Below are 19,096 nucleotides of genomic sequence, written 5' to 3' on the forward strand. Positions count from 1 at the left end.
CCGCCCTACCATCGGTGGCCGGGCCTTCAGCCTCTCAGCCCCGAGGCTCTGGAACTCTATCCCCCAATGCCTTCGCCGCCTCCTCCCTTTCCTCCGTCAAGGCCCGTCTCAAGACCTTTCTCTTTGACCGAGCCTTCAGCTCCCCTCTCGACTCTCTACCCCCTCCTCGCTCCCTCCCTTCCCTCCCCTCACTCTGACCATTTCCCCCCTGCTCGGGTCCTGACCCAATTGTACAGCGCCTTGGGACGTCCTCCCGACGTGAAAGGCACTCAATAAATGGAATCTTGTTGTTGTTGTTGTAAAATTTCACAACAATGTCACAGGCCTCCCAACCTTATATTCTCCAGATGGTGAGGTTGGGTGAATGTTCTGACCAAGAAGATCCTTTGAGTACAACCTCCAGAGTCAGAGCCAAATGGCAATTGTGAGAAACATCCCTGAGATGGATTGGTCTAGGCTTCCCTGTGTCAGAGCATTATATTTTGTGATGTGAGGAGGAAGGAACCAATATAAAGTGGTTTTGTTGTGCATGCCAAAGCTGGGTCTATATAGGAGCTGATAGTGAAGGCACATTCTGATCAGAAACATTCCCTGCAAGTGGTTGCCACAGTTTGTTAAGTAGTTTGAGTGTCAACAATTCTGGCTTTGAGAATTTCTTCCACACCACCCACTACAATATGTTCCAGTAACAATACTTGGTGCTATGGCTAGAGAATCCAATTTGGAGGTGGGAGTCACTTTTGTAACATTGATCAATACCTCGCTAAAAACAGTTCCAAGGACATTTTCCAGCTAACCAAATGACAAAATATAGATTGACCTGATGTGCTATTGCTGTAGTAAGGTTAGTGGTATTAAGACTGTTAGATAAGCTTATTACTCATCAATTATGATTACTCATCAGTTATTATTAGTAATAAGATATTAATAGTTATAATTCGTAATAGTTTGTAATAGTTATTATGAAAAGTGTATATCCTTGACTGTTCAATGCCTTGGGACATCCTCTCGACGTGAAAGGTGCTATATAAATGTAATTAGTTGTTGTTATGAGAAATCAATTCTAACTGAACAGCGTGCACGTACTGGAAGGGTTTATTAGTAACTAGAGGACACCTTAAATAACTATCAATGTTAACCTTTCATTTTGTCTTCAGAAAAGACAAGCAATATCTGCTACTTGAACAAAAAAGTAATTTTACAATACAAAATTATATTTCTATGGTGCCTTTCACATCGGGAGGACTTCCCAAGGCGCTGAATCTTGGAATGTAATGAGGATTACAGGGTTTAATATAATACATCTCAATAATATGATTAATATATTATACGAAAATTTGTGTTTAGAAATGTTCACTGGCTACTGTTGCTGGCTACTGGATTTTCCCTTCAAATTAACACTCATGGTTCTAAGCTTTCCCACTGCCAGTTTAGTGTTGCCACCATTCCTTACACTTCCATCATCTCATTGCAACTTAAATAATCGAAATAATCTTTGTATGTGATAATGGGATCCAAAATGTCTAACAGGAATTTCCTAAAAAGGAATCACGTAAACAGAGTCATGTAAATATAATGTTACCATTAATATGCATTATTGTCCACACAGTACTTATGGAGCAGAGTTCCCCAGAGAATTCTGATGGGATTAAGAAATCCTCGAACAAATCAACACAGTTTAGTTTCTAGTGTGCATGTATATGGTGAATAATTTTGATACTTCTCCAGCTAATTACAACAACAAGATTACATTTGTATAGCGCCTTTCACGTCGGGAGGACGTCAATTAATTAAATTAAGTCCAGCTAACAAAAAAAATATTCCTACAGCTTCCTGGAGACTTATCATTTAAAGTCTGAACTGCTGAGCAGCACTGAGCAGCTACCAACCCTGAGCTCAGTCTGTGAGGAGCTCTACAATGATTTCTATTTATTCTTGTCCAGGGTGATAATTAGAAGATATCAAAAAGAGTGACATTCATACTACTGATGTCAGGGAAATTGCTCTGTGCTCTGTGAGGCATAAAATGGCTGCAACCTTTCAGATTATGTATAAATGAGCAAATTTTTGACAAGTTATCTTCCTCCAAGTAAATCATAGATTAGGGATAATTTAGATTATAAATTTGATATCTTATATTTGTAGACACCATTATTCATTACTATTAAACAATAAAAAATGGACTGCTGGTAATCTGGATTGATATTGGTTAATTCAAGGTACAGCAAATCATGAGGAACAATGTAGCCAGATTCAGAAGGATTTGGATCTTCAAAGAAACTGGGACTAAGAAATGATATAAGAAATCATAATGAGAAAAGGCCCATCAACCATACTTCCTTCTAAAGACCATCTGTAACCTGCTCTATCATGCACTCTCCCCAAACGTTGAATCTTTCAATCTCCCTTTCTTCCAATTGGAAAACAAGCAAATCTCTAGTGAATCTATCTTACCTTGCAACCCACTGTATTTGTTCATAATGTGACATTTCTGTATTTCGACAAACATGAAAAAGTCACAACGACAAATGGGTAGTTATGTATAACAGAGGACTGGCAGATCTCATTGTTCAGTTGACATTTGTAGTCTCATCAACACAGCACAGGGAGCTATTTTTCATTGCTTCAGTGCAGGCTCTGCTGGAAGCACTGTTTATTTTTATCTTTAATTTCTTTCTTTGCAAAACCAGGTTCTGTTTGAATTTGCAGCAAGACACAATTTATAGCAAATAATTCATTAAAACATTGAGTTAAAGGCTTCTATGATTCATGTAAAGTAAAACTTCAAGAAATAAATCTCAAAGATACCAGTTTGTGCATTTAACAGTCCTTACACTTTTTGAAATGTAGAATTACATAAAACATTCTAGGGGATTTCATAGAAAATTTTATGAAATTGCAGGATTCCTCTTACGAAAATTAAAATCAAACATCTTGTTTTCTCTTCAATTCCACTCTCTCCCATCATTGAAATAAATATGGAAGTGACTTACAAGGATTCAGTAGCCACGACCCGCTCCGCCAGACCATACAACATTTCAGTGGAGTTCAGAACCACCAGATGGCTCAGGTGTGGACTTGGAACCTTTTCTTTTCTCTCTTCTACAGAAGTCAACGGCCCTGTGTTTTCAGGTGGTGCTTCCTACAAAGAGATCATCAAGGTTTACATGATATTTCACAAACAAAACATAAGGGTAAAACAATGGCCTCAATAACTAATTTTGTTGACCTGAATAGGCAAAAAACTACTCTTGCAAAATAAACTATTCCACATACTGTATTCGACTCTATCAAATAACTTCTCATCACACTTGAGAGTTAGATATACTTATAATCCTAACTGTGCAAAAAGGTTTAACGCTTCATAGACTGGTCACATAGATGCTTGGGAGCACAGTTAAGCCTACTAATTTTGACATCAACAAATTAAATTTCTGGCCAGTCCAAAGTCTCCTAATGAACTAAACAAAGCTGCTCTGAGACACCCCCACACCTTCCCAAGTCAGTGGTGCTACTTAAATGACCAAAGAGAAAGTTGGGTCTTTTACAAAAGTGACATATTGGTGGACATAAAGGATTTAGAAAGAATATTAGTTTTACCGACAAGAACAGAAGAGGAAGCATTTTCAATAGAAATGATTTATTCCAGCCCTTCATCCCCCTCAATACAAATAGCTTCTTTAAGAGGTGCTGATCCAATAAACAGGTGGGTATCACTCACAGGCGTTCGAAAAGCTCAAGATCTCTGTACACGTTTTTCTTCTGAGAGAAAAACTTTTTTAAAAAACATTCTTCCCTTTTTTGAGCCTCTCTGTACAGTGGCTCATAACTAAAGAACAGGAGTGCTTCCTGCCCCCAAAATATACTGTAAAGTGAATTGACTATGTATTTGTGGGCGAAACGCGGCAGCCAATTGTGCACAGCACCGTCTCACAAATAGTCGTGGATTGAAAATGACCAATTTATTATTGTTTTGTTTTGGAGGGATTATTATTAGGCTCTGTGTGGAGTAAGGAAACTTGCCCAAGGTTTTGCCCTGCCTGGAATTGAACCCGGCTTGCAAGGTGAGTGCTCCAACCGCTGAGCTACAGGACTCCACATTGCTCTACCCAGGAATAACAATATTGGCAACATGTTAACACATCTCTGAAATGTGTCCAGCACTTTTGTAAAACTTACAGAGGGCCATTCCAACGAAAATATTTTTTTAAATCATGGCCTGCAAAGGTTATCATCAATAATAACTATTAAAATAATAAATTATTAATAACAATAGGTTCAACTTTTATCTCTGTGGGTACCAGTATGAGTAAATTTCAGGCTTGGTTTACAGCTCATTTATAATCAGAATTAATTATGAGCTGGGACAATGGAAAAGTGTGAAAATATTTGCCAAAAATTGCTGAATTCTGTGGGGAATTGTAGGGGGTGGCAAATTTTGTGGAAAATTGTGGGGGGTTGAGTGGTGCTATTGAGGTACATTTTACTGCCAATCTACATGTTTTTCACTTTACTGATAACAACTAAACACGAGGAAATAACACATATTAGATTGCTGCAAAAAAAATATATTATTTTTTGGCCCACATGGGGAGGGGGCAAACACTAGTGCAGGCCCAAAGGGCCTGGAGATCCATCAAGAAACAGACACCCAGGACCAGTGTCCTGACTGCGGGGCTACAGGAGCTCACCACCTCTCAGGGCTGGCATCACACACAGATACAGAGACCCAGAGAGAGACAGACAGACACACACTCACAGACACACAGAGAGAGACACACATTCACACACAGGGAGAGATACACACTCATAGACACAGAGATACACACACACATTCACACAGAGACACAAGCAAGCGGACACATATACAGAGGAAAGACACACAGAAACACTCACAAACACAGAGAGACACACACAGACACAGAGACACACACACACTCAGACACAGAGACACATACACTCACAGACACAGAGAGTGACACACACACTCACACACAAACATAGAGAGAAATACATAGACGCTCAGGGACATGCAAACACAGACACTCACAAACACACACATAGAGAGACACACTCACAAATACACGGAGAGAGACACACACACAGACACTCACAAACACAGACGCTCACAAACACACACATAGAGACACACTCACAAATACACAGAGAGAGACACACACACAGACACTCACAAACACAGACGCTCACAAACACACACAGAGACACACTCACAAGTACACAGAGAGAGACACACACACAGACACTCACAAACACAGACGCTCACAAACACACACATAGAGACACACTCACAAATACACAGAGAGAGACACACACACAGACACTCACAAACACAGACGCTCACAAACACACACAGAGACACACTCACAAGTACACAGAGAGAGACACACACACAGACACTCACAAACACAGACGCTCACAAACACACACATAGAGAGACACACTCACAAATACACAGAGAGAGACACACACACAGACACTCACAAACACAGACGCTCACAAACACACACATAGAGACACACTCACAAGTACACAGAGAGAGACACACACACAGACACTCACAAACACAGACGCTCACAAACACACACATAGAGAGACACACTCACAATAACAGAGAGAGACACACACACAGACACTCACAAACACAGACGCTCACAAACACACACATAGAAAGACACACTCACAAGTACACAGAGAGAGACACACACACAGACACTCACAAACACACACACTCACAAACACATTGAGACACAGACACTCACAAACACACACACAGAGATACTCACAAACACAGACACACAGACACTCACAAACACACACACACATAGAGAGAGACACACAGGCAATCTCAACAGGGGGACCTCCGAGTTGAGGCTTGCACCTCACCGCACATGTGTGTCTGGAGCCACCCGGCCCACAATCGTGTCGGATAAACAGCTCACGGAGGCCCGAGGCCAGAAACATCATTTTGTCGCGGTTTTATAGCAGAGGATACTGTTTATAGCGGATTCCGCAGAAAAATTCGGCCACACTTTTTTATTGGCCCAGATTATGAGTTAATTATGGCTGATAAATTTGGAATATTCCACTTTGTCTTCTCTCTAAACTAGTCACACTTTCAACTTTAAATCTTACAAATACAAATTCACCTTGGGAAAAGTGAAATTCATCATTCCACAATAGTCTGTATAAATATAAACCTGTGCGAGAAGTATCAGCTTTGTTAATCATAAGGGTATATGCAATACAAATAGGATAAGAGCAGGAACTTTCAGAAATATTATGTGAAAACCTAAGCAATGTTAAACATAGAACAAAAACATTAACCAACTTGAATAACTGGATCAGGTAACTAATGTCAATGATTTGGTAGCAACAATGCCTACTCTACATGCTAAATAATACACACAAGACTCCTCTACGCAGTTACTAATTGAGAGGGTCATATGATTTATTTGATACAGCATCCAGGGTTTTCTCCTTTAAGGTTAGAAATTGAATGATTTTGGAGTTGTCAGGGAAGTTCTATGTGGTGTTCATAATAGGGAATTAACCTCGTCTACGATATTACAAATGGAGAGAATAATGTTGCAGGTGAACATGAAAATTCTGAATGTAGTGTATGTTACACCAATTGCTTGCATTGTTTAACACTTTAATAATAATCCTTGCATCTGATATAGCGCTTTTCTCGCCTTCTAGATGTCCCAAAGCGCTTCACAAAATATACTGTAAAGTGAATTGACTGTATATTTGTGGGCGTACGCGGCAGCCAATTGCGCACAGCAATGTCCCACAAACAGTCGTAGACTGAAAATGACCAATTTATAGTTCACAGTTGTGTGTTAGTTTATGAAATTTACTCGACAATTGACATCTGCTTTTTCCTGTTGATTCTTACTCTGATACAGAACTCACTAAAGAAGCTCAGCCCGTGATATTAGGATCTGCAAGTTAAAATGGCGTGGGTACGGCAATCAATCACAAAGTGCTCTGTTGCCAATCACAGATTTCCTGTGAACCTCTTATAGCGAAACCAGATATAATGATCCTTTTCCCATGTCCCCAGCGTGTTTGTTATACTGAGGTCAGCCTATATTTGAGTATTAAAGGATCACTAAAGGAGATGGAATGTGATTGTGGAAAGGAAGTTGTCAACTGATTTCTGAAATAATTCCCCCTCTGCTGGCCAGAACATCCTACGATATATAATTTAGGACAGGAGTGATTGTGCAGTGGGAGCTTGATCCTCCATCTAACACATTAAAAACCCAAACTTGTGTTGTTTGATGCAGATATTGGGCAGAAAAGTAGAAACATTTGTTTCCCAGCAATAACCATTCAGTTTGGTTAAAATTCATCAAAATAATTTAATCTTTCCTTCATTCAATAACATTAAACATGAATTATAGGTATGTGTAATACTGTTGTTTTTAAAAAAAGGAGACTCCTCTTCTGGTGCCTTTAATTACTTTTCTTCAACAAACAGGATTGAATTGAACAGTTCAGGCAGGTCTGACAGAAAGTCATAGACTTGAAATGTTAACTAATTTTCCTCTCTCCATGGAACTGACTGACTGCAAGTTCCCAGCAACTTCTGTGTTTATACCAGATTTCTAGCATCTGCAGTACTTTGCGTTTTGAGGATTGTATTGAAGTTTGTTATGAAAATATTGAGGGGTTAAAAGCCAACCCTGTATTTAAGAGAAAAGGATTCACTAATTGTTGCTACAAACACAAGGTCTGCTTAAACCCAGTCAGGTTATGTAATAATAATAATCCTTGCATCTGATATAGCGCTTTTCACGTCTTCTAGACGTCTCAAAGCGCTTCACAGAATAGACTATAAAGTGAATTGACTGTATATTTGTGGGCGAAACGCGGCAGCCAATTGCGCACAGCAGTGTCCCACAAACAGTTGTGGATTGAAAATGACCAATTTATTATTGTTTGTTTTGGAGGGATTATTATTAGGTGTGTGGAGTAAGGAAACTTGCCCAAGGTTCCGCCCTGCCTGGAATTGAACCCAGGTGTCTCGCTTGCAAGGCGAGTGCTCTCACCACTGAGCTACAGGACTTCAGTAACAGGACTCAGTTATTGCTGAAACAAACATTCAAAGTTCTGGTGTTCAGCTTGGCTCAGTCAGTAGCACTCTCTTTGAGTCAGAGAAGTCACCCCCAAGTTGGGACTTTGAACTCACAGTCAATGCTGGGGGTGTGCTGCACTGTCAAAGGTGTCAACTTTCAAATGAGATGTTAAATTGATGTCGGTTTGCCTGTTCAGGTGGACATTAAAGATCAAAAAGAGAAGGGAGTTTCTCTCGATGTCCTCGTCAACAATCTCCCAAATAAAATTGTTCATTCACTTCATGGCTATTTGTGGGACATTTCTGTACAAAGATTTGTTGTCGAATTTGCCTACAAATATATAGTCATTACAACTGACAATAAAATCCTGTGAAGTGCTTTGAGACATCTTGACAATGTGATAAGGCTCTACATCATATGAAAAGATATTTGCTAATTTAACAATAATATCCTTGTATTTGATATAGCATCTTATCACATCAAACCATCTGAAAGTGCTTCATAGAGTTTCTGTAAAGTGTAGTGGCTGTATTTATAGGTGAATGCAGTAGTCAATTACACACAAATAATCGTCTAGTTACTGACCAAATGAACTGGATGATTGATTTCCAAGACATCAGAAGAAACTCCCTTCCCTTTTAAATCACGTTGTTGGATTTTTAAAATACACCTGAAGGTAGACAGACCTTCTCCTCCACTCAGAAGTACTTGAAAGGCATTGGACTGGAGTGTAATCTTTTCATATAAATCCAACAAATTAGACTTGGTATTGAAATACCAAAGGTCAAGCCCTAATGATTTATGGAGGATTTGTTGAATGAGATCGTTATAGCAATTATATTTTATGGTTACAAAAAGCTGTGTAAAAACAGACTTGCTGCATTTATACTTGCACAACTGGCTATCTTAAACACAGCCAGAAAGTGTTACAAAATGCACAGCAGGGTTTCAAAATCCACATAAAGGATTTCAAAATATTTGAAGGAAGTGTAAGTTATACATGCATTATTAAGTGCCTTCTCATATGAGGGTTAGAATTAGTGACCTATATATTTGTGTACAAAACAAAATTCTGCTGGTGCCTATTTCTAATGAAACACTGGGTATATTTAAACAAAATTGGAAAAGGCAATTCAAATTCCTATTTCATTTTTTATTGCTTACATTTCTGAAGTACCACTAAAAAGCCAGAAGTCTTCAGATCCACATTTTGTACACACGCACATCCAGTATTTAGTCTGATATAACTATAAACCTTCAATTATTTTAACACAAAATTTTCCAACTTTTTAAGCACACCTGATTTGACAACAATGCTGCATTATTTTTACCTTGTTTCAACAACAACAACTTGTATTATATAGAGAACTTCATGGTGGGTAGTGTCTTAGTGCGCTTTGTGCACGTGCAATGAATGTGGAAACTCTGACTGGTGATCCTGCCCCGTTATAATACTTGTTGAGATTTAATCGTCTCCAACTTGTGTTATAACAGGCCTCCGGTATAGGTTATAGTCCGATAAGTACATATGTAATTTTTCTTTCCATTTATATAGAGAATCTGGTTTTGTATGAACTGTTAGCATCCAAATTATTCTTTGCTACATTCTTTGCTTTTTCCCCTTCTTTCTCTGGTTCAATAACTATTGACACTAAGTGAAATTATGAAAACCTACTTCAGCTAGATTCTGGAGGATCTGTTGAATATTTGGAACAATACCGCAGCAAGTGTTCACCCTTTAGGATACAAGGGCAGAGGAAAAAGGACCATTGCTTTTTGAATTAAATGGCAACTGCATTGTCCAATTCTAGAACAAACAGTGCTCCAACCACCCACTGTGCTGCTCTGCTGAGTAGACTGACGATTGACAATAGTTTGTGTCCCACAGGAAATGATGGTCTAATGAGGTCCAGTGCATTCCTATCTATTCTCCTACTATCTATTCTGCTCGGCAAGCACCTTCAGTTGGTCAACCTACGAGCACTGTTAATGTGCTTCAGAATAACGGGCAATATGAATATGTCAACAACAGCAACAACTTGCACTTATACAGCACCCTACACACAGGGTAGTGTCTCAGAGCGCTTAACAGTGGCGGAGTCTGACTCCGAGCTTGGGGGAGGAGGGAGGTGGTCGTAAGAGGAAAGTTTTCAGGCGAGACTTGAAAGAGGGGAGAGAGAAGGCAAGGCAGAGGGATTGAGGGAGTGTTCCAGATTTTCGGAGCATACTGGCTGAAAGCGCAACCAGTGGAGGGTGTGAGGGACAAACAGGAGACTGGTGCCAGTCGAGTGGAGGCGCCGGCTGGTGGATTGGGGGGTGAGAAGTTCGGAGAGGTCATAATGAATGGGCAATACTACACTTCATAATAAATGGGCAATAAAATAATACTGGCTGGCTGTAAGCCTAGAACAATTTAAATTTGGATTGCAGCCATGCTGGGAACTTATTGAGAAAGTTAAGCAGAATAAATTACTCAAATGCTAGTTTCCTATTATGTGTTGGACTTCACCATGGAAAAGCCTCCAACATGACTTCATATTCCTTTTAAAACCATCATTCCAACACAGCAGCTGTGTGCAAGTTTCAAACAAATAATCATTCCCAACAGCTGTGAAAGCCTTGTTATTTCCCTTCAATAGTCATTTAAGCACTGACAGCAATTTAATGGAGAACAGACCGCACCTGTCAGCTACATCCAGTGTGCTTGATCAGCTATCTTGTTTACCAATAGTCAAAACACAAGCGTGTTGTACAAAGCCACTATAGACTACTGAAAAGCAAAAGACAAAGTATTAAAAAAGTTGAACAAACTGCTGTAAATATAAAGAGAAACAATTAGATGCAAATTTAAATGCAAGGGAATCCTATTATAATGCCCTTCGATAGAGTGCTGCCTCACTTATAAGGTGGAGAGATTCCAGACCCCAACATTTATTATTGATCACTGTGTGCATCCCCGAACAAGCAGTACATAGCGAACCCATTCAGCTGGCAAGTCATGAACACAGAAGAGCTTGCCAGTGACAACTGCTTTGTGCCCCCAATTAGAATGCAGGTTGATTTTTTCTGGATCCAAACAGCCCCATTATAACAGGGTTCCCCTATAGTTAATTTACAAACAAAATCCACCAAGTATTCCAGACAATGTTATGAAAAATCCAATATGCCTTGATTATTACTGACAAAATGCAGTCAAACCAGTTGATAACTAACCGCCATTCAGATCAGTGCACTGGTTGGTCCCAATGCCAGCTCTAAGATTTCAGCAACTGCTCAGAAGTGAATTGACAAAACACACAGTCAATTCACTTTACAGTATATTCTGTGAAGCACTTTGAGATATCTCGAAGACGTGATAAGGTGCTATACCAAACGCAAGGATTATTATTATTATTCCAAAAGTGGAATATGTGTTTTAGTGCCACTTCAGGGAATATAAATTTAACTCAATTTGAGTAGGAATTCATGTTTAAAATGTTGCACTTTGTATTTAAAAAAAGTCAGGATTACTCAAATGGTTATGAATGCCGAAATATGCCTGCAAATCTTTGTTCACTTAAAACTCTGAAGCTCTTTAAGACATTCTCTCATTGTGAAAATTGCCAGATTAAATGTAAGGATTATTATTATTTTGAAGGAGTACAACAAGGCACTTATGTAAAATTGGAAACGTATTAAAAGGTATTTCTTAGTTTAAAAATTATTTAGGACAGATCACTTTTGGAATCATTTAACTGACTTTCAAATGTTGTTGTTCGCAATATGCAAATGCAGTGTTTTGTCCTTGATCAGAACAGCATTTATTCTGCAACCAATTCAAAACAGATAGGAAGCATCATGTCTTTATAATCACCGAGCTGCAAGGAGTGAAATGGCCTTGTTCTTCACAGTATTAAGTACATGACATCAAGTACGTAAATAGACAGATTTACAGCAAAGCGAGTTTACATTCATTTAGTAAGCAAGTGCACAACTTTTTTNGTCAAGTTTAAATTGCAAATTTAGTTACAAATTTAACAGGGTTTGATTGAATATCTGAACTTTACCAATATTAATTTACAGAGTCTGTATGTAAGGTATCATCACTGCTTCTATCTGAACCTGCATAGCAAACAGATCGTGCCATGACATTTAATTCAACGAAGAAGCAATCAGGAGAGCAATTATCCAGCAAACAATAATACAACTGTCTGTTAGTGCTCAATTGCACACGCATGTTGCATTTGGTTTGTTAGTCAAATAATGATTTCCTTGTGTTCTACATTTTTCCTGCTGTGTCAAAGTGCTACCCCATTAGGCAAACAGTTGTAGGCATTCATTACTGCTTTACTGTGCTCTGCTCTTCTTATTTGATTAATTTGTTGCTTTTCTAATATAATTTATTTTGGGGAAAAAAGTATGTAAAATTGTTAACGTTTCACTCTTATTCCCGTTAATGGAATTTGAAATGAATAGTTTTAAAAGTGGAATATATTGTGAAGAAAATAACAAACTGCCAGGGGTTCATATGCTGGAGCACAGGACTCTTAGCTTTTCTTTGAATGTAGTCTAAATTGACATTCATACAGGTTTCCCAGGGTGAGGTCTTGCTGGGCTTAGCTGAGCCGTGTGTAAAGGAAACTGGTCAGGAAATAATGTGTTCCTCAAACTTAATTCCTAATAATTGACCAATATGAATACTGAAATGTTATCCTCTAACAAAATACATATGATGTTGCTGTGAGAACACATAGGTCTTTAAAATGTTGAGAACAAAGATGCATGCAGAGTTTAAAGAACATAAGCGTAAAACTAACAAGCCTCAAACCAGACTGGATAAATTAGGAGCACATCCCCCCACCCCCTGTGGAAAATGGGCAACAACAACAAAATTACATTTATAGAGCGCCTTTCATGTCGGGAGGATATCCCAAACTGGGCACATAAAACAGCCCTCAGTAAAACTATTTAATACTATGTAATGCAAACCTCTTAGCCGCTGAGAACATTATTCATGTATTCATCATGTTGAGGCTTAACGAGTCAATGTTTGCGCGTCTTTCACTCTTCCTTCCACAGGCTACAGACCATCCAGAACTCTGTAGCTTGAGTCCTCCCCTCCACCAAACTCCACGAGACTATCACTGCTATCCTCATCTGGCTCCATTAACTCCCCATCCCCAGAGGATTGTTCAAGATCCTTGTCCTCACTTTTAAACCCCTCTACGTTCTTGCCCTATCCTACCTCTTCAAGCTTCTTAAACTCTACCAACCCACTCGTTCCCTACCCTTGGTAAGCACTAGCCCGCTTCATATCCCATCTGCCCATCCCACCATCAGCTGTCGGGCATTCAGCCTGTTTGCCCCCACTCTCCGGAACTCCATACCTTCACCTTGTCCCTTCCCTCGTCTCTTGAAGGTGCATCTCAAGACTTCCTCTAGGACCAAGCCTTTGCTCATCGTCCCCCCACCACCCCACATGTTCCCCCCACCCCCACATGTCCCCCACCACCCCCCCAGCCCCAACCCTTTTGCCCTCACCCCCCCTGAATCCAAACCCCAGTTTAGGTGCAAACCCTTGAATGTTCAGTGCAGTCAACCGGATTAGTTCTGTGCTTTTGATAAGACACCTTTGTTGCTCAGAGAAAGTAAGAGCACTAAAACATGACAAAGTAGTAAAATGGCTCTACGGCATGCTAGAAAACCATGGTGTATACCGGGGAGGACGCTTTGTAATATGAAGGCAAAATTTATTTCTGAGAAAGTGGAAGAACACTATGGTATTTATAAAAATGGTACAACCATTCACATGAAACCATTAGGTCTATCCTATCTGTGCCATGCTAGCTTCGTACTGGAGTAAACTACTGTATTCTGATTCTATTTTAATGCTCCCCCCTATGCCATTTATATCTTTATTCCCTTAAAATATAATTGACTCAGCTTCCAGAGCAACTTGTAATAATGATTCCAGATCCTAATAACTGTAAAAAAAAGCTTGTCTAACTTTTTCTTTACAACAAAATTACATTTATAGAGCGGCTTTCACATCAGGAGGAAGTCCCAAGGTGCTGGACAGTCAGGGCTCAGAACCCGATCATGGGGGAGGGGTGGGGAAGGGGGAGGGAAGGCAGAGAGGTGGGAGGGCGATTGAAGGCACGATCGAAGAGTGGGGTCTTGAGACTGGCCTTGAAGGAGGCAAGGGAGGAAGCGAAGCGAAGGGACTGTGGGATGGAATTCCAGAGTGTGGGGGCAAAGAGGCTGAAAGCACGACCACCGATGGTAGGGCGGGTCGGGCGGGAGACATGGAGCAGGCCGGAGCCCGCTGAACGGAGGGAGCGGGCAGGTTGGTAGGGAGTCAGCAAGTCAGAGAGGTAAGAGGGGGCAAGGCCATGGATGGCCTTGAAAGTGAGGACGAGGATCTTGAATTCAATCCTCTTGGGGATGGGGAGCCAGTGGAGTCAGGTGAGGGTGGGAGTGATAGGGTCACGGAGCCTGGTGTACAAGAGTTTTGGATGATCTGCAGCTTGTGAAGGGAAGAGTTAGGAAGGCCGATGAGGAGGGAGTTCCTGTAATCGAGCATTGATGTGACAAATGCGTGGGTGAGGGTCTCGGCAGCCTGAGGGGTGAGGCAGTGGTGGAGTCTGGCAATGTTGTGGAAGCAGTGGTAGGCAGTGCTGGTCATGGTGCGGATGTGGGAGAGAAAGGACAGTTCAGGGTCAAACAAGACACCCAGGTTTCTGACTGGCTTAGTGAGGTTGAGTGTGCAGCCGTGGAGGCTGATGCTGCCAGTGCCCGAGGTGCGGAGGTGCTGACACGAGCCAATCAGCAGGGCCTCGGTCTTGCTGACGTTCAGTTGGACTGTATGCTGACTTTATGCTGCTAACCTCAATATACAAATGAATATAGTATATAGTAAAGCAGTGCAAAACAAAATGCCTTAATATTTCTTAGATTATAACATTCCACTCATGACTTGCTCTGAATTATGGCCATGAATTCTAATAGCTTAATTTGTCAAATGTGCGAAGAATCTATTCCTCTACCAAACTCTAGCCTTCCTTTGAATTCTGACCTGAGACTCCCCAGCACCAGTATTCTTCACCTTGATTAGCGTTAAATGCTTCCAAAAACACTTTTTTTTACAAAAAGCTTCTCAGAAAAAATACTTTCCTTTTCAGCTGCAGAGTTTGTTCAAACTATAATTTTTCATTCCTTACAATGGGCTGGGAATATTAAGGCTACTGTATATTACCGTGGTTCACATTAGCAGTAAGGATTGAACATGGGTCTTTCTTGATCTCTTTGGCCTAGTGCCACACTACACTAAGTATTTATTCACTTAGCAATGGGGTAGGGAGGGAAGAGGCCTAGTTTAACATTTATTGTATTTGGTTTATTGATTTATCTTCTTAATAAAAAAAATCAAGTGCATGTCTATGCACCGGGTGTTAAATCAAACTTAATGGTACAACCGCAAATTCTTGACTGGAGGAATACCTACTAAGAGCTGATGTTCCGGCAAAGTCTTTGAAGTCAGCAGTACATCACGCTAATATTCTCCATAAGAAATGCTAGACGAAAAAATACCAAGGTCCATCTAGTTCGCCTTCCACCTTGCTGGCGGTCGCAAGAATTCTAAGAAGACATTCTTTCTGGGAACGGTTTTAACTATTCATCGCAGTAAAACAATGCTAAAATAGTTACTTTGTGGAAAAATAAGCAAATATATATATATATGATTGGGATTTCCTTTCAACGTGAAAGGTGCTATACAAATGTAATTTGTTATTGTTGTTGAAAGTCTAATTGCGTTTTTCCACACACAAAAGGTTGAATTTTCTGTGCAGAAATTTTCTATATTAAATTCCCACATGTCACTTAGCTGTTTAAAGAACAGTAAGGAACAAATTACAAATGGAAAATCCTACATCTTCTTAAGTGTAATCATGAGACATCCTCCTCACGTAAAAGGCACTACAATAAATATTAAAAAAGCACTATAAAAACACTATGTCAATGTAAAAATTCGCGATAAAAGCACTACATCAATATAAATTTATAGTGTATTGTAAATGTTTATAGAATGCATTGAATGGAACCTTCTCCACTCTCCCTAGCTATGTCTTTAAGCAATTCAAGGCTTTTACATTTTAAATAACTTTTATTTCAGGATCCCTCAGGAATTCTAAAGATCATTTTTGACACGATGGGCCAAATGCCCTTCTTGTGTGCTGTAAATTTCTAATTCACAATTATGTTCTTCCCTGGTATTGTCAAGAATAACACTGCCAGTGCAGAATGGGAAGCAACTGATTCAACGAAGCACGGTAATTCTAAGTTGTTCCTTAATTTTTTAAAAGATGCTACTAATATAGAGTTAAATACACTGGTAAATAGAAATAGAAAAAATTGAGCGTTAAAATAAAATCCTTATAATAATTTCGAGAGTATTGAAACTGGTGCAAACACTTGAATTTGTCCGTTAAAATATAAAACTGTACATACTCAAGTATGGGACATTCAGTTACTTTAAAATAAACTGCCCCAAATGAGACTACATTCTAAGTTATATTACAAAATGATTAAAATAATATGGATTGCACCACAAATCATTCTTAAAAAGCCTGCAGTACAAAATATTCTTATATACTGAAGTATTATCCTAAAGGTCACAAGGTTTAATGTGTGAAGTTAGTTGGCTATGTGATGCTTTTTATATTTATAATAAAATTCACAACTTCCTCCATTAGGTAATTCTATTCACTACATGTGTTGTGGTGGATTGAGCTCAAAATACAATATTTTGGAAAAATAAGTCTGATTAAATCTTTCAAGGTACTATATTTCACCGTGATCTGGCATACAACCTTAGACAACTCACGAACATGCTGTAATAAATATCAATAATAGTGGCAGCCTAGCATAGTGATCGATGAATCCATCTAAAAATAGTACAAGCAATAGTTCCCACAGACACTTTGGCTTAGTAAAAGTCTATTCACTGTCAGGAATGTGTCAAAGAATATTGAATCCACTCAACATAACAATATGATTAAGGGATACTTTTTTTAAAAAAGTTGAGATTTACTTCAGTTTACCCATTTTCATTACATTTGAATGTACAAGTACTATTGCGCTAGTAATTCAACACAATTAAAGAAAATTTTAAATGAAGAAAGGATTACTCAGAACATTACTTAGACAAAAATGTGATAATGCTGCAAATAAACCATTTTTTCTCAAGCCACTGTACATAATAATAATAATCCTTGCATTTGATATAGCACCTTATCACATCTTCGAGACATCTCAAAGCACTTCACAGAATATACTGTAAAGTGAATTGACTGTATACTTTGTGGGCGAATGCGGCAGCCAATTGCGCACTGCAGTGTCCCACAGACAGTCGTGGATTGAGTGACCACATTATTATTTTTTTTTGAAGGAATTATTACCCCCAGAAAAGCGATTCATCCACCGATCGGCTAACAAGCAGGTTCCTACTTACTGCTACGTAAACAGAGGCATGTGGAGTAAGGAAAGTTGCCCAATGTTTCACCCTGCCCGGGAATTGAACCCAGGTCTCTCGCTTGTGAGGCGCGGGTTCTAACAACTGAGATATAAGACTCAACACTTCCTTCCATTCAGTGGTCATTGCACAAGGACACACGAGACAGAATGTATGAGCCTTAAGGAGAGGCTGAATGGAAGCAAGGGGAGGAGGGAAGAGAGAGGGACGAGGGGGGGCAAGGAGAGCGAGTGAGTGCCACAGCTTTTCACAGGCTGCTCCTGGCCGCTGTGTAACCGAGCTCGGACACCAGTCATTCGGACCTCAGCATGACAGCTGAAAATGTACATACTCTTGTAAATTCAGTGAATGGGAATGTCAAAGGAGCCACTGAAAAATCTGCTTTACTACCAAGAGACAATTGCTCAGGAACTAAAACTGCGCAATATAACACATTCAATGAACTTACAGCCACTCTTAAATAATCATAACTAGGAAAGTCAAAAGACCTTATGGATGTTTGAGCTTTTGATTGGAGGTAAAATTAAAACACGTTCAGCTGTCATTCAAAATTAAGACAAAATAGTTCACCATTTACACGGTTACACAAATCCTCTCAAACAGATTGTACAATACAAATGTGCTGAAGCTTTACGATCCGTAATGGCAAATTGAAATCAATCATAAGGTCAGCGCTTCATTTTGAATTTCATCAAATGCCCTCATTGTCAAATGACCATTAAATCAATAATTGAAAGCAAATTTTAAAAAAAAACTAGCCAACCCTTCTTACATTTCTGAAATAGATGCTTCCACCATTGTCCTCTACAAATCCTACAGTACTTTATTGGTGGTTGAACATTTCTTTTGTTGCAAAGTTTCAGACAAATATATTGCACTACTGTTTGTCCGACAAGAAATATCTGAATACAAATACTCTATATTAGGTTCATATGAGCAACAATCCTGTATTGGATTCAAAAATGAAGCTAGGGGGCCATTACATTTTAATTCTTTACGACCAGCAAACCTCTTAAAGATTATAACAAACCTCCATTAGGAAGATTTGGATCTTATGAAACACAACCAAGTCACCTGATATTGAACAGACTTCCATTAGACAATACAAATACACAAAGAAAGCCAGATATCTGTCCTAATTGGGACCGTCCTATTGCAGATGCGGACATTACAATATCACTCAAGATACAAATTGATTAAAAGCGCTAGTTAAAACATATTCCATCAGGAGTTATACTGTCACGACAATGTGCCAGCTTTTCTCTCCTCTCTCTCTAAGTCTTTAACTTCTTAAGTCTCTGTCTATGGTTTCCTGTCAATCTCTGACTTTCTGATTCTTTTTCTCTTTCAGTGTCTCTCTCTCTAACTTTCTACAGTATTTCTCTTCGTCTCTCTCTCTCTCCCTGGCTCTTACACTGACCCTCTCTCTTCCTGTCTCTTCACTGAACCTGTAATAAATTGCTGAATAAATATACTTACC

At 39.4% G+C, this 19,096-nt stretch overlaps 1 protein-coding gene across 2 annotated transcripts in view; it reads right to left on the bottom strand.

The window, feature by feature from the left end:
• The window catches only part of vps50 (VPS50 EARP/GARPII complex subunit), a 123,142-nt gene that overhangs the window by 16,856 nt on the left and 87,190 nt on the right, over nucleotides 1-19,096 (bottom strand). For both annotated transcript variants that reach the window (XM_042332048.1, XM_042332047.1), the window contains one exon: nucleotides 2,994-3,142. In XM_042332048.1, coding sequence (XP_042187982.1) covers nucleotides 2,994-3,142 — 149 coding nt within the window. The remainder of the gene's footprint in view (nucleotides 1-2,993; nucleotides 3,143-19,096) is intronic.

The sequence above is a fragment of the Callorhinchus milii genome, unplaced genomic scaffold (genome assembly GCF_018977255.1).
Source record: "Callorhinchus milii isolate IMCB2004 unplaced genomic scaffold, IMCB_Cmil_1.0 Scaffold2, whole genome shotgun sequence".
In the NCBI taxonomy this organism is placed as follows: domain Eukaryota; kingdom Metazoa; phylum Chordata; class Chondrichthyes; order Chimaeriformes; family Callorhinchidae; genus Callorhinchus; species Callorhinchus milii.